Raw genomic sequence first — 14,864 nt, 5'->3', positions numbered from 1 at the left:
TGGGCACAGATTTATCCCTTTCTTTATAAAACACTGGTGGATTACATGGGTTTATCAGCTCACTAAATACAAGTATGGTACTAAATTCAAAGTGGAAGTGAAGATGGCTAACCTAGAAGAGGAATTGTACATCTATAAAATGTTTTTCCAGCCTAAGGAGTTGTATAGGGATTAGTGTACAAGGGTTCCATACTGAAAAGCAAGTCAAACACAAAATTGGGTTTGCATGTAGGACACATTGGAGATACAATCAGATTGTATTTTCAGTGAATTTCATATGGCAATAAAAGCAGTCGGGCCGGGAATACGACACATCGCCTTTACACCAACTCACATCATGCGGTTAAAAAAATTCACTGCATTCCGGATCCTTCAAAAATAATTTACAGGAGGAGAACACTGGGCCCGTGTACACAATTCCCAGTTCTGTTTATCCAGGGTTGCGATTCATCCTCAGCAACACCACTATTTCCTGTTTCACCTTTATAACATCCGGTGTCACCTCTCTGATTCCAGCCTGCTCACTGGACAGTTCATCTTTATCATCACACTGATGTCTCATTGGGCAGGCAGGGGACACAGAAGTGACACAGCGGAACTCGCAAGACTTACTGAACAGAACCTTCATGACTTGGATTTGCCATAAATGAAAGTGTCACTAAATCCACATCAAATGATCAATAAATGGTGTATTACATGCTGTTCATATTCACTCAGTCACTAGGAGATTGGTTTTCTGTATTCTGCAAAAAAACGGTTGATCCTGCTGCTCTCTATCCCTCTGTTCATGTCCCCATTGCAGTTGGGGATTTTGCAGAGCAGTGTTGGCAGCTCTGCACATGCTCAGTTTTCAGGGAGTTTCTATACTGAGCATTTCCTCCCCATCACATCTGAGCAGACCATGTGACTATAGAGCAGGGATATGCAATTAGCGTACCTCCAGCTGTTGCAGAACTACAAGTCCCATGAGGCATAGCAAGACTGACAGCCACAAGGCATGACACCCAGAGGCAGAGGCATGATGGGACATGTAGTTTTGCAACAGCTGGAGGTCCGCTAATTGTATATCCCTGCTACAGAGTCACACATGTGGGCGTATACACAATGGTAAATGACAGCCCACTCCCTCCCTCCTCCTCCATGAACACAATGGGGGGGGGGGGGGCATTACATGTAGATTGATGGAGTCTTCACCTCCCTGTAATTCTAAGACACAGGCTGGAGGAGCGTGACATAGCCTGTGACTGGCAGAAATCTACTCACACCATGTTAAAGCCAAAAATAATAATAATACAGGTTTGATTTCAAATCATATATAGATAGATCTATCTATATTGTAATATATTTTAAAACAGGTTATCGATATTAAATATTTTTAATCTATATTCCAAAGGCGGATTGTTTTTTTTTTTTGTTTTTTTTTTTAACATGTGACCAGCAGCAGAGGACTAGAAGCTCCTCCTGCTTTTGTTTCCCTGCACAGGCTGGGAATGATCGGGGTTATGTAACAGCTGTATATGGATGAGGAAAAAGGTACTTTGATATTTTTTTTTTTTTAAGTATTAAAATCACTATATAGTGTCATCATCCATATTCAGAAATAGAAGGGACAATGTAAAATTTAAGAGTTTGTGTTTAGTATCATTTTCAATAATAATAATCAATACTTTCTGATAGAGATCGTTACAAATTGCATCCAAGTTCCTTGCAAAGAAAGGGAGGGGGGGGGGGGGCACTGTCTGATGGTCTGAGCTGCAGTGTAATAAATTTAAAAAATAAAATAAAAAACACACACCCATAAGAGCAGAGATTCATATCTGCTTAGAGCAGTCAAGAGTTGTTACAGCACCCCTAGTGACTAAGCTTATCTCTGTGCAGTGGGAACATGGTAACTGGACTAAAGATGCACCAAACAAAAAAGGTATGTATGCAAAACTGAAATAAAGAGATAGCAGAAACATGGAGCAGGGATTTAAATTTCAAATATATGTAGATATTCCCAATATGCTCCTTTTTAATGTTCTTAGTTATTGTGAAGAAGTTATCCTGTGATTCTGCCATTTACCCGATGTTTACATGTTTTTCTTACCGGGATGGCAACTGCTATTGAAAAAGCTAATCCCCCAAACATTACCGGATACTAGAAGCCGGGAACGTAGAGCCCAGGGTGGCGATTTCACTCCCAGTCTCAAATGTCCCAAGCGTTGACAGCACCCAGAAGCAGGGGAGTCTGAGCTAGTAATGACACTTCCTGTCTTGAGCCCGCAAGGCGCCGGCACTTCCTGTCTTGAGCCCGCAAGGCGCCGGCACTTCCTGTCTTGAGCCCGCAAGGCGCCGGCACTTCCTGTCTTGAGCCCGCAAGTGCAGTCGGTATCCAGAAGTCGCTTCCTCCAGTGCACTTGCGCTGAGCTACAAAAATGCTCAGTCAAGCACATTCAGCTCCTACCTTCCTCCCTCACTTTGGCAGGGGAAGCAGAGTCAGAGGTGGGAACATCACTTCCTGTCTTGACATCAGACCTCAGGGAAATTTCTAATGAAATTTATAAATAAACTTCAAAGATTGAACTAGTAATGCCAGAGCTGCCATCTGGCCCATTGGTTACATGTTGACTTTCCATCTATTTTATTGCTAAGCTAGGATTTGTGATGTCTGCACAGGAAGTCTTTTTTTATGACAAATTTAGCTCAAAATATTTGGAGGGAAATCTAAAGCTCCAGCGGTTTTGTAGCTTCTTGATGGATGACTCACAGACTGGTGGAAGGTTTGCTGTCCTGGCCGAGTGCCACAACAAACCCTGGGATGCCGCCAGTTTCTGTACTCTGCCCGTTCCTTATTCCAATGTGCTATACAAGATTAAACTACGTGCCTGATAGCTGCTGGAGGCAATTTTTTTATGACTTTCAGGGCTGTACCAACTTATTTATAATGCCACACACAACTTTTATGGGAAACCGGAACTGTTGCTTTTCTACTGCTAGCACACCATCTATGACGAGGGTAATATACAAAACCAAATCAGATACGATCATAAAAAGGTAGACCTCTTTCTTCTGTAGTGTGCCTGTCATAGATTTTAGATGTTTCTGAGTTACTGACCTGGAAAAACACTCAGATCAGAAAGTCCTAGTGAGGTCAAAAACTCCTGATCTGCATTCTTGAGCAGTGACTCAGATTGAATGAAAATGACAACCGGCGGCTATTGCTTTTGAGAAAGGTCTGCAATGTACATATATGCATTCGGTACGTGCAGGCACAAAACGCGTACATGGACATCACGTGCCTCCTCCACTCCGGATTGTGGATCCCGGTACTCAGGGACCCGGTGATCGTATGATCACAATGTCAACATAGCTGTCACAGCTATAAACAAAAACAAAAACAAAAAAAAAAAACAATGTTTCAGGGCCATGCAAGACCCCTTCATCAGGCTGTTTTGGGGCAGCACAGTGTAGTGGATAGCACTTTTGCCTAGCAGCACCAGGGTCATCAGTTCGAATCCCAACCACGACACGACCTGCATGGAGTTTGCATGTTCTCCCTGTGCCTGTGTGGGTTTCCTCCAGGTCCTCAGGTTTCCTCCCACTATTCCAAAGACGTGCTGGTAGGTTAATTAACTCCTGTCTAAATTGTCCCTTGTATGTATGAATGCGAGTTAGGGACCTCCGATTGTAAAGTTCCTTGAGGGCAGGGACTGATGTGTATGTACATCAGTGTTTCTCAACTCCAGTCCTCAAGGTGCCCCAACAAGTCATGTTTTCAGGATTTCCCTCAGATGAAAACAGCTGTGGTAATTACTAAGACAGTGAAACTGATGCAAAATAATGGGAAGCCTGAAAACATGACCTGTTGGGGCGTCTGGAGGACTGGAGTTGAGAAACACTGTTGTACATACACATCAGCTTTACAATCGAAGGCAATAGATGGCACTATACAAGTACCGGTAATAAAATAATAAAGCTGTGACGTGATAATCAAATAAAGGGGACCCTTTTTTGGAGATCTTTGGTGTACTGGTGACAAATCCCTTGCTCGGCACGAGAACCATCCAACGCCTAGCATTTTTCTCAACGAATGCAGGGCATTCTGATTGGACGAGGTGGAGTGGCAGGGCATTGACATTACGATCTCCACCTTGTCCAATTAGAAGAGGTCTTATATCAATTGAAAAATACAAGGTTTCGGAATAGTGCCCAAGCTGAGCGAGTGACCCCGTGTGTTCTATAGGCAGAAAGACAGATGTTTAATACAAGACCCAGAAAACAATGAGAATCACCGTCATAGAGGCAGAAACTACAGAGATTCTTCACTTCAGAGGGGATTGGTCAGGTATGGAACATGCATACTTACATTGGTTCAAGATGGGCCAATAGAACTATGCTAAAAAATAAACATCTGGAATTCAGTTACAATACACTAAAACAGCCAAGGGACCGATGAGAACTTCCTATGTCCTCCCTTCCCCCTTCTATTCCTTTAGATGTATAGAAACTCTACAAACTAATTTCCATGTACCCCCCCCCCCTCCACCACTACAACTGCTCCCCAGTTCTTCTTTCATCACGAATACTTTTTCCAATGCTATCCTTTTGTACCTCTAGACCCTTTGACATTTTATGCCCATCATAAAAACGCACAATATAAGAATAGGTTCACTTGTAAACTGGTTGCTTAGACCTAACCAAAGTTATAAAAAAAAAAAAAAAAAAATTAGACTTTTATTTTAGGTACCAAATAACCATAAAAAGTATTTAAAAAAATAAATATTTCTTTTTTTATTAACACAGCTTAAAATATGTTACCATACATGTGACATATTACAAATACAACATTATTACAGCATCCATCAATAAGGCGTCTCCAATGTCAGTTTGAAAAACCTCAACACGTTTCAACTCAGAGTCTTCATCAGGAGGTAAAAAAGGTTTCCGAAATACAAGTAAAAATATACATCAGTCCCAATAGTAAGAAGTATGTGTATTTGAGAAAGCCCTTGTTTACCTCCTGATGAAGACTGAGGTAAAACATGTTGAGGTTTTTTAGACTGGCATTGGAGACACTTTGTCGATGGATGCTGTAATCATAATGTATTTGTAATATGATGTCACATGTATTGTGACATATTTTAAGCCGGGTTAATAAAAAATATATTTAAATACATTTTTTAATGGTTATTTGGCACTTGTACTACGGCAGGTCAGCTCTATTGCACGAAACGTCGTACCGGTCTGTCATTTTGTTTAACAGACACTTTGGGGGGGGGAGGTACCCAACGGAGGCGCGATCCTGCACCGATTGGACACAGGGGATGACAATCAGCGAGTCCTGATGACAACTGGCCACAACTGATCATTCCCGGGAGAGGCAGAATGGCAGTCTGCCTCTGTAAACAAGGAAGATCGACATTCTGACAGGGGAGACGATAGAGATCTTGTGTTCCTGCTAAGTAGAAACACAGATCTCTGTCTTTACCCAGTCAGAGCAACTCACACACAGTTAGCAAGAATCCCCTAGGGACACATTTAACCCTTTCATCACCCCTGATGTTAACCTCTTCACTGCCAGTGTCATTAGTACAGTAACAGTGCATATTTATAGCAATGATCACTCTAATAATTTCACTGGTTCCCAAAAAAGTGTCAGTTTGGTGTTCGATTTGTCTGCCGCAATCTCACTAAAAATCGACGATCGCCGCTATTACTAGTAAAAAAATAAATAAGGAACTAAAAATGCCATAAAAATATTCCATAGTTTGGGATCACGGTATTGGTGTCACTGGTCCCCAAAAAGTGTCACTTAGTGTCAGATTTATCTGCCGCAATTTCAAATGTTCCGCTAAAAATCACCGATTGCTGCCATTACTAGTAAAAACAACAACAAAAAAAGTCCATAAGTCTATCCCATAGTTATTAAATGCGATAACTTTTGCGCAAACCAATATATCAATAAACGCTTATTGGGATTTTTTTTTTTTTTTTTTTTTTTACCAAAAATATGTAGCAGAATACATATTGGCCAAAACTGATTAAGAAATTGAATTATTTAAAAAAAAAAAAAATTATTGGATGTGTTTTATAGCAGAAAGTAAAAAAATGTTTTGTTTTTTTTTTCAAAATTATCGGTCTTTTTTAGTTTATAAAGCAAAAGATTAAAACCGCAGAGGTGATCAAATCCCATCAAAAGAAAGCTCTATTTGTGTGTGTGGGGGGGAGGACATAAATTTTATTTGGGTACAGTGTCGCACGACCACACGATTGTCAGTTAAAGTAACGCAGTGCCGTATCGCAAACAATGGCCTGGTCATTAAGTGGGTAAACCTTCCGGGGCCTGAAGCTGTTAAGCAAGTTTTGAAAAATAAAAAAATAAAACAAAAAAAGTCTTTAAAAACAGTACAATAATACTTACCAGTCCCGAGAACAGTATGTGGAAAAGTCTCTTGCTACAAAAGTCTCTTGCTACACCTACCTGTACAATCTTCAGCACCTGACATTTACAGGTGTTTCAGGATACCGATGTCTGCTGCCCCTGTCCAATCTTACTACAATCGCTGCCCTCCCCAAGCAGCATATATTCCCCTTTCCTCCCCGCCACACCTACTGGGAGCAAAAAAAGAATACCCAGTACTTCTGAATATTGGGAATGTGCCTTACTAAAGGTTAGGGGAAGGGTACGGATGGGGTTAAATGTTAAGTACAGTATAGGTGGAGAACATGGGTGCTCACACTGTAAATCACACTTATCTCCCGCTGCTGAAAACTAACACTGCATAAATTAAACCGCTACACTGTGCTGACAAAACAGCAGTGGGCTCCTTTCTTACTTCTTCTAGGAAGAATGGAAAAGAAGCTCAACCATTTTTGTAAGGCAATCATAAATGCATTTACCTCGTTATTACTGTAATGGAGATCCATGCACTGCCCGAAGGCCACTTTGGCCTTAGTGAAAAGGTCTTCCAGCAGAACCGGCCGGGGAAATTGCAGGATCCTGGAAAGACATCAAGTGATCGCATTAGGCCTGGTTTATCTCAGACATTAAAATGCGCTTTATTCTACATCAAAAAGGTCAATAACTGGGAAAGGTAAAACAACGACTATGACATGCAGAATGAGTCACTGGGTTGCGGAAAAGAATAATTCAATAACGATTCATAAGCTAAAAGAAAAACCGCTGTAATAAATACATCTAGAGATGACAGAACACAGACTATAAGGAAGGCAACTGTTTTCAGATTAAAAAAAAAAAAAAAAAAAAAAAAAAAACACACCTCTAACGAATGCTTAAAGCTTAAAATGAACCTGTTATTTGCCCATTGGGGTCAAAGCAACACTTAACCGTTGTCTTGCCAAGCGACAAACTCCCTTTCCCTTCATTCCCCATGCCAATGGCAGTGAGGAGAAATACCAGATGCTTCCCATTTGTGTCCAGGGGGATAGAGAGACATTCCACAGATCGAAGTAACAAGTTATAACTTGCACAAGGCTCCCTGTCTTTGCTCCTGGTAGCTGGACCAGGCGGACGAGACAGCAAAAGGAAGGTCAGCGGGCAGGAGGGTGAAAGTTAAAATGCATTATATGCATTAGGATAAAAAAAAAAAAAAAAAAAAAAAAAAAAAACCTTGTGTGCAGCAGCCCCCCTAATACTTACCTGAGCCCCATCTAGATCCAGCGATGTTGCTGGAGTTTCTCAGCTGCCCTCCTCATTGGCTGAGACAGCAGCGAAGGGCCATTGGCTCCTGCTGCTGTCAAAGTCAGCCGGCCAATGAGGAAGGAAAGGGGGCGGGGCCAGGCCACATCTCCGTTTCTCAATGGACACGGGGAGCTGTGACTCGGCTCGGGTGCCCCCATAGCAAGCTTCTAGCACTCAACAGGAGGGAGGGGCCAGGAGCACCAAAGAGGGACCCAAGAAGAGGAGGATCGGGGCTGCTCTGTGCAAAACCATTACACAGAGCAGGTAAGAATGACATGTTTGTTATTTTTAACTAAAAAAAAAAAAAAAAAAACTTTACAATCACTTTAAAAATGTATGATACCGCAACAATTATACAGTTTGATTGTTTTCACAAAGTCTTTGGTAAATATAAATGGTTTTTATTTCTTCTTTTGCTCAGCAATACCTGGTGATCCTGACAGTCCTCTTTCGTCCCAGTTTTAATAGAATCATGCCAAGTTACTGAAGTAGATCCATACTGTTGCATATCTGGGCTCATGGAGTTACAGGAGCGTGCCTGTACCTCCCATATTTAAAATGTAACTACCATGCCCCAGTCTAAGCAAAAGCGGCTCCTGCACATCCCTGCCTACAGACTATGTAGGGGGAGATTTACTAAACATGGGGCACTCTGAATCCGGTGCAGCTGTGCATACTAACCAATCGGCTTCTAACTTCAGCTTGTTCAATTAAGCTATGCCAATAAAATCTAATAGCCGATTGGTTACTATGCACAGCTGCACCAGACTCTTGTGTGCACACGTTTTAGGAAATCTCCTCCACTGTCTACCTCTATATGGGCTTTCAGGTGAAACCTGGAGGAAGTGTAAATGGACTACGAGTGTGCAGATTACTGCTCCTGAAGTCCATTGATAACTCAATGCAGTGGCAGACAGGACTTGTAGTTTATTCGTTCACAGATCTCTGTGGACATAGAGCTCCGCCTACATCACCTAGGTCTGTAGATTCAATGGTGTTAAAGCTCTCCTGGGACCTGTGATGTCAGTGGAAGCAAAAGGGGTCATCTGCAGTCTGTCCACCCCTTTAAAGCAATACTAAAGGCTTTTTTTTTTTTTTTACTTTAATAACAAACATGTCATACTTACCTGCTCTGTGCAAGGTTTTTGTGCAAAGCAGCCCCGTTCATCCTCTTCTTGGGTTCCCTGCCGGCACTCTGGGCTCCTCCCGGTTGCTGAGGGCCCCCATAGCAAGCCGCTTGCTATAGGGGCACTCATGTGTGCTCGCTCCTGAGCCTCACTGTGTGTGTCCACAGGACACACAGAATGGGGATAGGCCTCACCTCACTCCCTGCTCAGTGGCTGTGATTGACAGCAGCAGGAGCCAATGGCTCCCACTGCTGTCTCTGAGTCAATGAGGAGGCAGAGAGTCGGAACAGCAGCATCGCTGGAATGGTCTCAGGTATTAGGGGGAGCTGCAAACTGAAGGTTTGTTTTTTTTTTTTAACCTTCAAGCATAGAATACAAGGTGGTAAAACACCTTCAAGCTTCAGGCTTACAACCACTTTAACTGGTGAAAGAAGAGAGGGGCTCGGTGGTCACATGACTGCCACTAAAAGAACCTAAAAAAAGGAATGTCCTTGCCTTTTTTTTTTTTACTGAATATGGGGCTAAATGTATATAGATGGTGACCAATGTGTGTTTTTTTTAATACAACTTGCCCATGATTAATAGATCGATCTTCCCATTTGTTGACTAACTAAAGTATCTAGAAAGCATTAATGGCTCTGTGAGGGAACACAATGTGAGATATGAAATGACCTTTGGTCCCATGGGACAGGAGTGTAATCACAGCTCATACCAGGCACTTGTTTTCTCTGTCTTGGAATGTGAGGGAGCTGGAAATGTACAGGGACTAACGCTGATAAGAACCAGTGCAGGAATACATCACCCATTCCCCTTCACTGCTGTTCGCTGCAACTGGTTTCCCCCTCCCCAATTGCAATAGCAAGGCATCTTTTAAACTCTAATGCCGTGTACACACGACCGGACTTTTTGGCATCAAAGGTCCGACGGAACAAATCCGTCGGACATTCCGATCGTGTGTGGGCTTCATCAGGCCTTTTCTGTTGAAAAATCTGACGGACTTTAGCAATAGAACATGTTTGAAATCTTTCCGACGGACTCGAATCCTATCGAAAAATCCGTTTGTTTGTATGCTAGTCTGACGGACCAAAAACGATGCAAGGGCGGCCATTGGATACTGGCTATGAGCTTGCTTATTCTAGTCCGGTCGTATGTCATCACGTTCGAATCAGTCGGACTTTGGTGTGATCGTGTGTAGGCAAGTCAGTTTCGGCGGAACTCCGTCGTAAAGTCCTTCGGAGTTGAGTACGACAAAAAGTCCGGTCATGTGTACATGGCATTAGACACGAAATCCTGTTGAAGTGGTTTTAAAGCTGGAAGGTTTTTTTACCTTAAGACCCCCTTCACACTGTGCCACCACCAGCGGCAAAGCGGCCCTTTTTTTAGTGCCGTTTTAGCTGCGCTATTCGGCTGCTAGAGAGGCAGTTTTAACCCCCCCCCCCTCCGCTAGCACCCAAAAAGTGGTTAAGTGGCTGCCGGAGCGGCGTTTTGCCGGCGGTATCATATTACTGCCCCATTGATTTCAATGGGGAGCAGCGGGGGAGGAGCGGTGAGTTCACTGCTCCAAAGAAGCTGCTGGCAGGACTTTTTCTGATGCCATGCCAGCGCACCGCTCCAGCGCGAAAGCCCTCAGGCTTTCACACTGGAGTGAATGGAGCGGCGGTTTTAGGGCGGTTTGCAGGTGCTATTTTTAACGCTATAGCGCCTGCAAAATGCTCCAGTGTGAAACGGGTCTAAAATAGGAAGTAAACTTCCTCTGAAATGTACCTAAAGTCAAGCCTATAATAAGGCTTACCTATTAGGTAATGAAAAACATCTATTAAACATGCACCGTTTAGGAGACATTTACATTACATGCAGCCAGTAACATCACTGGCACATGGGCACTGAAGGAATGGCCACTAGTGCTGTTCCTTCCAAGCCCTGTGCCATGAATGGCGGCTCCCGCATGCATGCACGGGAGTGACGTCATCACGGCTCCAGCCAGTCAGAGCCAGAGCCCATGAATCCGGAAGTGGCTGCAGCGCCGCTGACATCGCCACGCTGGAACAGCTTCGTGTGCATACTAGCACATTATGACTTTACCTTGCAGGAAGAAAAAAACAAAAAAAAAAAAAAACGGCCAGCGGTATACAACAGCTTTAATGCATTCTATAATTTAGGTACCAAAAACCTTGTGTGGTCTGCTCTATCCCCTGTCCCCACCCATACTTACCTGAGCCAGAGAGAGAGAGCAGTGTCTCTCTCTCTCTCTCTCCTCATTGGTTTAGAGACAGAGGCTCCACCTGCTGTCAATCACAGACACTAAAGAGAGAGGGGGGCATGCCGAGCAGTCAATGGACACACAGAGAAGGTCTCGGTAGCGAGCATGCAAGGGTTCCCCTATAGCAAGCAGCTTGTTATTGGGGGCACTCGGCGGGGTGGAGGGGTTTGGAGCCAGGAGAATCAGCAGGGGACCCGAGAAAAGGAGGATCAGGGCTGCTCTGTGAAAAACCATCACACAGAGCAGGCAAGTATGACATGTTTGTTATTTAAAAAAAATAATAATCCTAGGTTTACAAATCACTTTAAATTATTCACTGCAAATTGACGTTGTTTCATGAAAAATAAGTTAACAGGCACTCTGCCCACAGGAACCAATATGGTTTTAGGTTCCGTTCTCTCTAGAACATTGAAGCATGAAACCCAACTGGTTGCTCTACCCAAAACCGATTAAAGCATCTGCAACCTCCCCCTTTCTTGTGACAGCAAGCTGGGGATTCTCTAAAAGCGCACTTTTTTTTACCTGAAAAAATGTGCATTTATCTTTTTTTTTTTTTTTTTAAAAGGTGAACTTATCCTTTAAAAAGGGGACACTAAAGCTTCAGGGTTTTTTTTTTTTTTTTTAAAAAACAACAAACATGTCATACTTACCTCCACTGTGCAGTTGGTATTGCACAGATGGGCCCCAATCATCCTCTTCTGGGGTCCCCAAGTGGCACTCATGGCTCCCCCTCTTCTCGAGTGCCCCGTCGAAGAAGCGGGACACCCGTGCGGGTGTGCTCCCATGTCCTGCAGCTGCGTCTATTGACAGAGACAGCAGGACTCAGCCCCGCCCCCCGGCTGCTACGTCATTGGATTTGACTGACAGCAGCCGGAGCCAATGGCTGCGCTGCTATCAATCTATCCAATCAAGACCCGAGACACCGCCTGGAGATGGTGTGCTCGTCCACGTCGCGGGAAAGAACCAGTTCAGGTTAAACGGGGGGCTGCAAGAGGTTTTTCATTTTAATGCATAGAATGCATTAAGGTGAAAAACCTTGAGGGTTTACAACCCCTTTAAGTACCCCTGACTGCACAAACAACGGTCAGCCAGGACGAGTTGGATCCCTTGCTCATAAGCAAATGATATTTTACAGCTTAACTCATTCTCATCTTACCTTTTCTCTCCACGATGTTCAAATTTAACACGGACGTCATTCTGCAAATGGAAAAAGTAAAATTTAACACAGGCAATGCAAAAGCAATACAAGAGAGCAATACAATACAAGAGAGCCAGGAGGAGGGAAAAAAGGAAGAAACAAAAAGAGGCAGGGATGGGGAGACCGAGAGGGAGTGGAAGAGAGAGGGGGGAGCAAAAAAAAAAAAAAAAAAAAACACTAGGGCTGTTACTGATTAAAATTTTCGTGTTCGATTTATCGATTTTTTTTAATCGATTAATCGACTAATTTTGATTAATCATAATGCACATACAGGTCCAACTACTTTTAGCTGATCTCCTTGCATTGCAACTCTGCATTAGTCAGTGATAAATGTGGTATACAATATATACAATCACCCGACACTAGTTAGTTTCTACAGTCCATGACTTAACTTCACACAAATACGTTTTACATTTAAACTGTAGCACTGAAGTAATTTTTTTTATTAAACTTAAAGAAAAACGTAGAAATGTTAGTTTAACTTTAATTATAGAACTTATCTAGTATATTGACTGTCAAATTTGGTTATCAAATTTGCCTACACTTAGCTCACTGAATGATCCCAGTTAACCACATCCATATTTACCATCACTGTCCAGGCTGTCCAGTGACATCACAGACATCGACGTCACCGGACTCCTCCCCCCTTCCCTTCGTTAGCAGACGGAGGCACTTGGGGAAGAGGGGAGGAGTCCGTGATGTCGAAGTTTGTAACGTCACCGGATCGCCGACGGAACTCCCTGAAGACCCGGAAGCCGGCGGAGAGGCGAGTACTGGTCAATAGATTTTTGATTGATCAAAAAAATTAACAATCGAGGAATTAATATTTCCTCAGCCATAAAAAAAACAAAAAAAAAGGGGGGTGGGGGGGGAGTGGGAAGGACAGCGTAATGGGAATGGATTTAACAGGCGTGAGGACACACTCAGAAGTATATATCCAGCTTATTGCCCCTTCCCTTAATAATCTGAACGAGAAATCAAAATGATGGTGGAAGTGAATTTTGATTTTACACACGGGTGAGACTGACGTGCGACTTACCTGTTTCTTGGGTGAGGTGGATTTAGAGCTGCCGGATTCATGCAGACACAGGGCAGGTCTGCTGGCTTTGTGCAAGACAACCAGATCCTGCATGATAGAATCCAGGGCCTGCTGCTCATCTGTGAAATGAAGGGATGGTAGAGAGTCAGACGCAGCACACACCAAGGTCTGCAGAAAATGCAGGAATATCACATCTCTAACTGCAAAATGACAGCAGCAAATCTATCTTTCTGGCCCATTTCAATATTACATATTGGTTATCTTAAGAGTAGTATTCAAAATTTGCAGGTTTTACAACTCCTGATACAAATATTTTATTTAATTTTTAAAAGAATAACAAAAAAAGCATCCAAACTGCCCACGCAGGGGCTTGGAGTGGCAGTATGTCAACACCATGCATTACTATTAGGCCTCATTCAAGCTGCGTTGGAGATGCAGAAGAGCATATGAACAGCATATAACTACAGCTGAATTGTTTTCCACAACAAATCAAATCCTGCAGAAAGAACGCAGCCCTCTGCACAAGTCCTGCCTTTTCCTTCATCCCTTATAATACAAGGCAGCAAAATGTGTAAAGCAAACAGGGAACCCTGATGCCTTTCCTGTTCTCAGTGATGGTCGGGGAGACTTGCTATATACTATAGTTGGCAATACAAGGCAGACTGTAGATAGACCCAAATTTAAAACAATGCAATGTTTACTGCCATAAATTAGGTTTTATACACTGCACTGCATTAGTGTAATCAGTGGAGATCACAGACTGCCAGGAGAAAACACCTCAAGCATAATTTTAGTCTTGCCCATCCCCAAATTACATATTACAGGAGAGACAACTGCGGAAAATGGAATGAACAGCGACAGTCTTTTGACTCTCCAAGGACCACATGACATGGTCATTTATGACTCCTGGGACGTAACACGTTGGGGTTGATTTACTAAAGCAGTAGTGACTATTTACATGATTGGAGTAGAACCAAAAAGGTAAAAAAAACTTTTTGTTTTTTTGTCCTGGTTACCCTCATCATTGAAAGTAAGAGAAAATCCCAAATTTTAGGTTCTCCCCAGAAAAGTAATAGAGGGGAATACAACAAGGGAAGTATCATGGCACAGAGTGGTACTGTGGATGCATGTTTAGGTATAAGTGTGCCACGTCCTAAAACAGGGGGACTTTGTAGGCACAGTAACATCAAGTATTTATATCAAAAGATAATTTATTGAGAAAACATATACATAGAATATTGGTTAAAAACCACAAAAATACAACAAAATATTAAGTAGATAGATTTTAACCAATATTCTATGTATATGTTTTCTCAATAAATTATCTTTTGATATAAATACTTGATGTTACTGTGCCTACAAAGTTCGAAAGTCCCCCTGTTTTTTCTTTTGCCGTAATAGAGGCGAAATCTTCCAATGGGGACACTAGTTCTGGTGACCTGGGGGTCGCCAAGGAATCTCCTTAATTAGTAGGGTTTTACTCTCAGTTCATGTTTGGTTATGGGACAGGAAGTGAAGAGAAAGCTCTCAAATGGGACACAGATGGCGGGGGAAAA

General features: G+C 42.8%; 1 protein-coding gene across 1 annotated transcript in view; it reads right to left on the bottom strand.

Moving 5' to 3' along the window:
- MAP3K2 (mitogen-activated protein kinase kinase kinase 2) overlaps window positions 1–14,864 on the bottom strand; it is a 97,122-nt gene that overhangs the window by 42,391 nt on the left and 39,867 nt on the right. The window contains exons 3-5 of the mRNA XM_073634415.1: window positions 13,309–13,427; window positions 12,228–12,268; window positions 6,883–6,982 (exon numbers count right to left, since the gene is read on the bottom strand). Of these exons, the coding sequence (XP_073490516.1) occupies window positions 6,883–6,982; window positions 12,228–12,268; window positions 13,309–13,427 (260 nt within the window). The remainder of the gene's footprint in view (window positions 1–6,882; window positions 6,983–12,227; window positions 12,269–13,308; window positions 13,428–14,864) is intronic.

The sequence above is a fragment of the Aquarana catesbeiana genome, linkage group LG06 (assembly GCF_042186555.1).
Source record: "Aquarana catesbeiana isolate 2022-GZ linkage group LG06, ASM4218655v1, whole genome shotgun sequence".
Classification (NCBI taxonomy): Eukaryota; Metazoa; Chordata; class Amphibia; order Anura; family Ranidae; genus Aquarana; species Aquarana catesbeiana.
Note: the sequence above shows the minus strand (reverse complement) of the source record. Positions and strands in the feature narration are given on the sequence as shown.